This window comes from Poecilia reticulata, chromosome 4, assembly GCF_904066995.2.
Source record: "Poecilia reticulata chromosome 4, P_reticulata-male-v2, whole genome shotgun sequence".
NCBI lineage: Eukaryota > Metazoa > Chordata > Actinopteri > Cyprinodontiformes > Poeciliidae > Poecilia > Poecilia reticulata.
The window spans coordinates 16575313-16585385 of NC_088833.1; the positions used below are offsets into that span (position 1 = coordinate 16575313).

At 37.3% G+C, this 10073-nt stretch overlaps 1 protein-coding gene across 5 annotated transcripts in view; it reads left to right on the forward strand.

The window, feature by feature from the left end:
* Nucleotides 1-10073, forward strand: part of timm44 (translocase of inner mitochondrial membrane 44 homolog (yeast)) — a 33308-nt gene that overhangs the window by 15997 nt on the left and 7238 nt on the right. For 2 of the 5 annotated variants that reach the window (XR_533596.3, XR_001776545.2), the window contains exons 8-13: nt 1000-1092; nt 1226-1350; nt 1644-1694; nt 1853-1942; nt 2739-2849; nt 3601-3891. Coding sequence is in view for 2 of the 5 variants with exons in the window: in XM_081606390.1 (XP_081462516.1) it covers nt 1000-1092; nt 1226-1350; nt 1644-1694; nt 1853-1942; nt 2739-2849; nt 3601-3720 (590 nt within the window). In the remaining 3 variants the exon portion in view is untranslated. Of the gene's footprint in view, nt 1-999; nt 1093-1225; nt 1351-1643; nt 1695-1852; nt 1943-2738; nt 2850-3600; nt 4455-5267; nt 10069-10073 lie in introns of those variants that run through there. The other 3 variants (XM_081606390.1, XM_008407967.3, XR_014087301.1) reach the window with 2 other exon arrangements.

A 10073-nucleotide genomic window follows, 5' to 3' on the forward strand; every position in this document is an offset into this window, starting at 1 on the left:
CACCTTCAGGTCCGCAACCTGAACCTGCAGAGCTTTCACCGTTTCCTCCTGAGCCTTAAATTTGGAAGCTTGCTCAGAGTGACTTTTGAGCTGCTCCTCATACTTGAGTCTCACTCGGTATTCTTCAACCATTACTTCAATCAGACCTTTATTGTGGGAGGCGCACAAACATTAGCATTTCACTGCTCCCCATTACCATTAGCCTTTTCACTCAAAATAGCTTTTATCTATTTTTCTTATTTATTAGTCACACTTAGTATACTGGAGGAAAAAAATGTAAAACAACATGCTAGCAACAGCATTTAGGCTAATGTTAGCAATTTGGCTCATTTTAACTTGTACACTAATTTTAACATACAGAATGGAGTAAGTCCATGTTACTCAACATGTTTGTCACTCTCCACATGCTATTGAGTACAGTGAAGCTTACTTTAGCATTGATGCTAAATTGTAGCATCAGACGGGCACACTTTGGCAGGCCCCATTTAAATTTCTTCAGAAATGTTCTAGTTATATTCTATTATGCCAAAAATAGTAATATTTTGACAAAGAAAAGAGCCAATAATTTGCAAAACATCACCAGAATAGCTTGCAAAATAGTTACACTGTTGCCATATTTATGCAACACGTCTTACTCAGAGTTCCACTGCATATTTGACTGTAGATAAAATATGCTGTGTGGTGTCAGTACGACAAAGTGTTGCAAGTATGTAATTTTGTATGTCATGCATTGAAGTTTTTCGGAAGCAAGTGTTTTGTCAGTCGTCATTTTGTCTCGCATTCCCACCAAAAATAGTTTATTTCTAACATTAAACATAACCCTAGAGTTCTGGATATAAACCTGAGATTATTAAAATCTATAGTAGATTTTAACACTATAGATTATTAAAATCTATAGTAGATCTTAATAATCTACTATAGTACTGCAATGTTTTGCAGCTTCTCTCTTGTGTTCAACTCACAATTTAACCCTCTTTTTTTCCCCATTGTTGTCTTCAGGGTTCTTTGAGATGAAAATGAAGTATGATGAGAGTGACAACGTCATCATCAGAGCTTCCCGTGCCGTCACTGACAAGATGACAGACATCATAGGTACGAGTACTCTGGAGATGCAGATATCGGACCTAAAGATCTAATCAGAATGTTTTTGTTATTGTTTCATTTAATAGTTGCAATTCCACAATTTTTTTTTTACATAGACAATTTTTTGTGCCTTTTTGTTTAGGTGGTCTGTTTTCAAAGACAGAAATGTCAGAGGTTTTAACTGAGATCTTGAAGGTGGATCCATCTTTTGACAAGGATTCTTTCCTGAAGCAATGTGAACAAGATATCATCCCAAATATTCTCGAGGTATGTTGAACAAAAGCGCAGCTCTGTTGTTTCTGTCAGGAGGTTTATTTGGGGGTAGATCATATTAAAGAGGTTTAGTACGATCTTTCATCATCTAGTCCTTCCATAGTCTTTTCATTTTCCATATTCAATGCCTGACGGCTAATAAATTCATGTTGAAATTGTTATCTATATCTCTCAAGTGAAAGAAAGATCGAATGCAACATCTGTAAAAAGAGCTTGGAAAAGTATGGAATTTTGAAAACGAAGATTTTCAAACACGTCTTATCACTGTGTGTTTTGTTGTTATACAGGCGATGATCAGAGGGGAGCTGGAGGTACTGAAGGACTGGTGTTATGAAGCGGTGAGGACATCAGCTTCGAGGTCTTCTGGGACAATTACCAAAGACTATTAGGAAATACTTAATCATTGGACCAACATCTACTGAGAATGTGCACCTCCTACAAATATGTGTTTTAAGAATGTTGTTTGTCATCTATTTCTTTGTCCCTTGGTTTACAGACATACAGCCAGCTTGCTCATCCTATTCAGCAAGCCAAAGCTATGGGACTTCAGTTCCACTCTAAGATTCTGGACATAGACAATATAGACGTAAGTTCCTCAAGACCTGATTCTTCTAGATTGACATCCAGTCACAGGTATTTGGTACTCTGAAATATACTGGTTGTTCATTTAAATATTCTGTAATAAACTCAGCAAGTGATAATTAAATTCAGTTTATTTCCGTTTTGCTAATTTACTTATGCTAAACATATTAACAGATCCATGGGGACTTTATGATACCAGTAAAACATCTGTGTCATTTATTACTTCATAGCAATAGATTAATGTCTGTCTACATGTCTATTTAGTGTTAACTAGAAAACGTAACATTGCTGAATTTGGCCATTACTTCAAAAATTCATTCAGGGAGTTTAGACCCGATTTTTTTTTTTTTTACTGCGCATATAAGATTTGGCTTTAGACTTTGCTTCTAAATGACCTCCATTTGAGGAGAGTAACAGCAGCAGCAAATAACAGTTACAGGAATATATACATTTACATTTACACCCCAAATACCCAGCCCTCATACACATACATCGGCCCATTCCACAGGACTTTAGTTGCACAAGGACTTATTTACCTCATTTCCATTTGCACATTGCTAATGTATATTGCTCTTTCTTTCTACTTATGTATTTTATGTTTTATTAATTTTTCTGTATGCTCTAAATGCCTCTTTTAGTGGGAGGAATAAATAAAGTATTTTGAATTGAAATAGAAACCTAGGATGACATCTGATAGTAAAAGAACAATCATGGCTTCTGGTCATTGATACAGATTATTTTAAACCTTCTCTAATTTATGTTTTCTGCTTCTTCTTGTGCTTTAACCTGTCCTTCTCAAGCTGGCCATGGGAAAGATGATGGAGCAGGGTCCAGTGCTGATTATAACTTTCCAGGCTCAGTTGGTGATGGTGATTCGAAACACTAAGGGAGAGGTGGTGGAGGGAGACCCTGTAAGTGAAACAACCAAACAGAAACACTGACTGTATATCATTGTTATGGATTTTTTTTCCCCCTATAACTGTTATGTGATGAAATGTTTCCCAATTATGGAAGACTTTCACAAAAAAAAAGCAGATTTTTTTCTGATGTGAAAAAAAATCAAAACACAATATTGGGTTTAAATGAAGCTGGAGACACTACAAGCTTTTTCACCCCAACATCCGGTTGGGAACGTCGACATCAGTCTGCTCTATATTCAAAAACCCAGAGTCTGCAAGTATGTGAAAGAAACGGTCTCCATTCAAATTCGTTTAAATAAACATGTTTAAATGTGAGATGATTTTAAAAAAAGTTATTGAAATAAATCAGACATTTTACATATTGAACCTAAAGGTAAAATAAAATATATTTCACATGGAATAAACCTTGTTACTGTACATTTCAAAATTTTTTCATTGTGAAAATTCCTTTGCATAATTTGTAAAAATTATGCAAAGGAACAATACTGTGTGCAGTATTGTGTGCACACAAATACTGCACACAATATTTGTGTGCAGTTTGGCAGCAGCAACCTTTTGCCTGTGAATGGACATTCTTCCTTCCTTAGAAACCCTGAGAAGGCAAATCTCTAATGATCAATGTGATCAACACCGAATTTCTTTCCATATAAAAGCTTTAAATCGACTGTTTTAATAAGTTTTGTTTTCTGGAAACTTATAGGAGCAGGTGTTTCATAGTAAAATCTGTTACTTTTTGTTTCAGGATAAAGTGCTCAGGATGATGTACGTGTGGGCTCTGTGTCGAGACCAGGAAGAGCTAAATCCATATGCTGCCTGGAGACTACTGGACATCTCCGCCTCGAGTACTGAGCAGATCCTCTAGGACTCCTTGATATGCACAAAACGCACCAACCCAGGAAGAGAACACGCTGCACCCGAACAGGTCCAGGAGCAGCCTGGAGAGACGAGACATAGAGGAAGACCTATGGGAATCAGCCGATATGGCACGGGCATTTCAGCACAAAAACACTGTGGCGAAGTGTTACTAACCACTGTAGGTGCCTCTCTGTGTCTGTGTCATATTTTATTTTATTTTTTACTGTAGTTTCTTTGGGTTAAACCAGTTTTTTTTTTTGTTTTGTTTTCTTTGAACACCTGAGCTGTTTGCGATTGTTCCTCTGGCTCACAGTAGAGGGCAGCAGACCACCAAAAACATTCACCTTAAGTAATTTTCTGTTGCATGAAGATGGCTCACATTCCTACCCGTTCCAAGGAATAGTAAACTTATGAACTAAGATTCATCTTCTCAATTATGACTGGTAAGACACCATGCAGGTATTTTTTGCCCATCTGATTGAGATCAGGTTGGTTTCTTTAAGGCTGCCCCCTCGTCTGTAATCAATCCATCACGTTTTTTTTTTCTCTTCCTCTGATTTGTTGTCATATGTTGCCATAGCCAATCAGAGCTCTGATGTCCTTCTTATTGCTGTCATTTGTATGAAAATTTTGCAATATAATTGTTAAGCTGTCAGCAAGTCTATATTTATTATGAAAAAAATAAAATCAGACTTTTTTTTTTTTTCCAAAATAACACATTTTTGGAGCTTCTAACATTCATACAGGTCTATGTTTTTTTTTCCTTTTGTTTAGCAAACAACTTTTAAAATTCATCATCTAATGAGATTTTATTTATGGCTCTAATATTTTGTTGGAGGAAAATGTCCTTTCCTTTTTAAGTTAAATGGTGCTGCCTTTGTGCAGTGAGGTGTACGTCAAGCCCCTTAGCTTCAGCAGCACTGCTTTGATGCAGTTTTTTTTTTTTTTTTTTTTTCAGAGGGTGGGTTATTTGTAGGGTCAGAATTTATGCATCTTAGGTTTGACATGTCCTCAGCATACTGTCAGCTTAAGGTCTCATTGACAACAATAGATTGTGCCATGCTGCAGTTCCTTTCTAGCAGCATATTCCTCAACCTTCAGTGCTGCTAAAGGTTATAAGTGTACATGTGTTTAGTTTAGAGTGACATGTGGATGCCATATCTACCAGAGCCATATGGGACTCTGAATAATTAGCAGGCCAACACTTTTTTCATGGACGTGAAAAACACCAAAAAATGGAGCCCTGAGGTTTTTGTCTGTGAATGTTTGAAAAAAAAAATTACAGCAATATGAAAAATACCATTTCAGCTTGAAGAAAATTCATAAACATTAGGTAGTCCCCACAAATGGGCTTTTTAAAATGGCAGTCGAAGTTCATTCACAAATAAAAATGCACTAAAAATGTTTAGTTGGAAAAAATGTTGAAAACCCTGAAACCTTTTTACTTTTTATGGTCTATCATATGAAATCCCAATTTGTAACTGTAATATTAACAAGTTCTGGGTGTTTGAATGCATTTTCAAGACTACATCATTTTGTACTTCTTTTTTTCAGAAGCGGGTGAACCCTCTCAGGCATGTATGACTTGGCTGTCCTTATTGCTTGACTAGAAGATAACTGGATTTCTTCAGGGTGCTTTAGCTCTCACTGGACTGAAGATACTTTTGAAAGAACGTGTAAAACAAAAAATGATGTCTCGTGTTATTTTCGGGCATTTGGGATTCACAAATTGCATAGTTTTCACCATTAAGAATCCCACTTCTTCAAAAATAAGATTTTATACTTATTTAGATTTTAGGTGAAAGATCAAATGAACTAAAATGAGTTTAACTGCAGTTTTCCTAATTAACATTTTTTGATAAATCTGTAAATGTTCTCATGCTGACACCTTGGCAGAACAAGTTAATGACATTTAATCATTAACTTGGACATGTGTGTTTTTTCTGGACAGACGAATTGATTATACACCTTGAGGATGAAGGTGATGGGTGGTTAAAAAGCAAATGGCTGCAGTTCTGCTGTGTACCTGCATTTGTTCATGTAGACCAGCACCTCCATGTTTCCTGCGCTGTCCTGGATGATGAATACTGACTCCTGCAGGGCTCTGCTGAGGCTGCAGCTTCCAGCTGCAGCACTCATCGCTCATCGTCCAATCTTGATGCACGCTCATGTTCCTTCTGCTATTTAAACGGGAATTTAGCAAGGCCTGCTCTGCACAGTTCAGACCTTTAAACTGGTGGGTGACATACTGACCAAGACAAGACAAAGTTTGATTCTTCTTGCACATTTTTCTTTTCATTTTATCACATTAGAAACCCAGTTTTATGCTGTAGTTTAGTACATCATAGAGCAGTGCAACATTCTTGGTTGGAATGATGTGTTCAGGATTGTGTACATTACATATATTTACATATAATATTTTGAAATTCAATTCAGTTTTGGTTTCATTTCATGACAACACCTTCTCCCTCATCCCTGCTGTAACCTCCAGGAGGGGCATGTACGCACTGCTAAATGTGCTAGTGACAGAGAAACAAGTTGCCTTTATAAGAAATGCATTTAGCCTCTGTCATCAGTGACTATGCTAACTATGTTGAGCATTTCTAGCATCCTTTGTTGTGGCGAACTAGCTGCAATGTAGCAGAGGGGAAGGGGATAGGGTGTGAGTGGTATGTGCATGGCTCTGATTGGTTGTTTTTGACTGGGAGCGGTGCTTTTCTACATACAGATATAGTAGCACTTGGAGGACGAGAAGGAGCTTGATCCTTTCACATTATAATCTCATGACATAATGATAACCAAGTATGCAAACATAAAAAAATACATTTGAACTGAGATTTATAAATTGCACACAGCTGGACAGTATTTAGTAATTAAATTACCTCTTAGGTCACTGGATTTTATTTAGTTGGCATTAGATGACTAGTAAAAGATTGGTGAAATAAAAAAAAAATCAACTGATAATTTTCTTGCTACTTCATGATGATGATGATCTACTGCTTTGTTTTGATGTGTCACATACAATCAACATGTTCAAGAGTTGTGGACATTTTGCAAGGCTTTGGTTGCATGAGAATTCAGGAGTGTGTTGCATAATTGTAACGTGAAGTCAATGGAAATGTTGGACACAGTCTTGAACAAAGAGCGCTCTGCCATGTCTTTCTCTGAAGTAAACAGAAACTTGAGGAAGTGGTGCTGGGTCAGAGAAGTCAAACAACTAGGACAGAAGTGTCACAAACACTCACTGCCTTGATATGTGAGTGCTGACATTCCACTGTGGCTTCTCAGCTTAGGAGCCCCGATGAAACTTACTGAGTGACACATCAAAATGCTATTTAGAACTGCAAATTATTCTCCATTTCTTTGAGAAATTAGAAATCAGATCTTCAAAAACAAAAAAAAACAACAACTAGTACACGAGTACATTTCCTCACTTTGGTAGTAATTTCTCCAGCATTCTCAGTTTAAGCTGTATGTGCTGCAAGGATCAAATTCTCCAAGATGTTGAGTGTTTTTCACTTGCCTGCCATCCTCTTTTCCAGCGTCCGCTCCACTTCCCTCCTTCTCTGTCATCTGTCTGATGCCCCATTAACTATGCTGTCCTTGAGCTCCCCTGACACCAGCTCTCCTTTAGGGCGATTTAACCAGCATTGTTCTTTTCTCTAATCCCTCCTCCATCCAATTATCTGTTTTAATAGATTTTCTGCTGAGATCAAGCTATGCAGGTTACATGTACTGCATCGTTTTATTCTCTCTGATCATTTACGCATCCCACAGCAAACATAACAGCTACAGCTGCAAGCAGTTAATTCTGTGTCAGGAAAAAGAAAAAAAAACAAAACGTTTGATTATTTTACGTGGATTTAATGCAACGTGACGTTCTGGCTTGATAGTAGAAGAAGTGAGCGCAGCAACAGCTCTCCGATGTGTTTGATTTTAAAAAGAGCCCAGATGAGGGTGTATGTATGAGGTGGTGAATCTGACCCAGATTCACTGTTGCACTGGGACACTGTGCCGACACGACAGTTCAGAGATACAGAAGGAACTGCAAGCATGCACATATGTGCAGGCAGTCAAGCTTCAGTAAAGAGGAGAGGTCAGGAGGATGTCCAGATGAGGCTGCTGCAACATTATTCGATCAAAGGACTCTTTGGATCCATATTCATTTTGCAGGATTCAAAATAAGAATAAAGAGTTTATTTAAAATAATTTGTTAGCTACTGCTGTTTTATTGGGATATGAAGAACAATGAGCTCAGATAGAGGAACCATTAAGTCCCACTAATTTGGATTCCAGAAAGGGAACCTGATTTGTAAAATGGCGATCAATATTTGGAAGTGCACAGTGTGTACTTTGTTTTCGTTACTCGCTGTTACTTTATTTATTTATTTATTTATTTATTTATTTATTTATTTATTTATTTATTTATTTTTGTTGCTAGAACCCAATTCATACCAAAATACATCAAGGTTCTTTCTAAACTCGAATGAAATCTGAACTTCTGCTTGTTTACTGTAAGCTGTGGGGAAGCTTGTGCACTTCATTGCTAAAGAACATTCTGACTTTACTGTCCACACCTAATTATTGTGATTAGTTGTGGATGGTACTTCTCCAGATGTTTCAGCTAATTTGTCCCTCCTCAGCTTTGTCTGCAGGAAATATTACAGTATCTCAGGCTGAAGTAGCATCAGTTTAGGACAGTTCAGTCCTAAACTGATGCTACTTCAGCTTTTGTTTGGGTATATTGCCTCAAACTAAAATTACAATTCACCTTTGAAAGGTTATCTTTTCATCTTTTCATAAAGCTGGTCTTATTATTGCAATCCTAGCAGTGTTTGTGATCTAATATCAGGTCACAGACCCGTCATGAAAGTTAGCAGTCAATATGTTCTTATCATATTTTCATATATTGCTCTGGACCCCTGAGATGAAACAATGGTATCAAATTTTGGACTTGTGTTGTGAAAATACATCAGTTTTATTGCGCGTGTGCTCAGTGCGAAAGAGTGAGACAAGGCAAAAGAGAAGTTGGACTGACAGGTAGGCAGGCGATTTTTGTTTGGCATTGGTAATGAATGTGAAAGCGGGATGATGAAATTTATTTAGGACCCGGCGAGCTCTGATGTTCAGCACAGAATCGGCTCCAAATGGTGCCTTGTCACGCATACCGTTGGACCTGCCGGGTGCAGCGGACGTGCCAGAACTCCCACAACCAACATTACAGCGTAAATGTGGGCAGATGACTCTCACCGAGTCAACGCAGCAGGCACAGCTTTGTGTTCCTGCATGCAGTATCACTAATAAAGGCTTCCAGGCAGGATCACACTCTCTACTGGGCTGCCGAGGTCATCAAGCGGAAAGATTTTATTACACGTGCTTTTCATTTCATGTGATGTGCAGTGCAATTCTTGCTTCGTTTTGTCTTCCCCTTATTTTGTGAGTTTTAGTTTATTGTTCTGCTGCTTGCAGCCACAGCGAAGTAACAAAGTTTATTGTGCAAAACTATTTCCTTTACAAAGATGGTATTGACAGTATAAATTTTTATATTGCAGATGGAATTGCTTTCTATTTTGCCACTGTCACTTCAAAATTAATCTAAATGAAATTGTCTTTTGGAAAGAAACCGCAGCTCTGACGGGAAACTCATTTTACTGCTCTGTTGCTGGTTTTTAACCCACAGTTAAGCCCAAAATTATTCAGTATCCAGGTTTTGATTTTAAATGATTTTCATTCAATTAATAAGTTTGTTTTTTGACAGTAAATGGGACAGTAGTTTTTCTGTTTTTACATTTTATTTTAATGTATTGGCAGTAGATGAACCAGACTCCTCTCATAATGGCTGACCAAGTCTTTGAGTAAAACATCTTCACCTCTGCAACCTGTAATCATTTCTAATACAAAGCATTATTCTGAGAACTTATTTTCCTTTTATGTCTTCTAGTTGTCTTAGTGTGTGGTTTTAGTTACTACGGGATGCAAAAAAAAAAAAAATAATAATTTTCATTTCTGTATGTGTTATGAGTAAAACAGATTCATTTATCTGTCCGTCTGTCCGTCCTTCTCCCTGGGACTCTCTCCATTTCATTCAGGGGTATCCCAAGTCATTCCCAGGCTAGAAGAGATAAATAGTTCATCCACTTTATTCTGGATTCACATTTCCTGAATGCCTGAGTAGGGACGTAATAAAGAGGCGCCATGATAAGAAGCCTGAAATGATTCAGCTGAGTCCTTTTGATACAAAGCAGTCAGGATCTCATTAGTTCAGTCATGTATAACATCTCTTGAACATGAGAGGGTAGAAATGTCGATAATCAGAAAAATTTTATTTTTTAAAATTCCTTTTTCTTTGACTATGCTCTT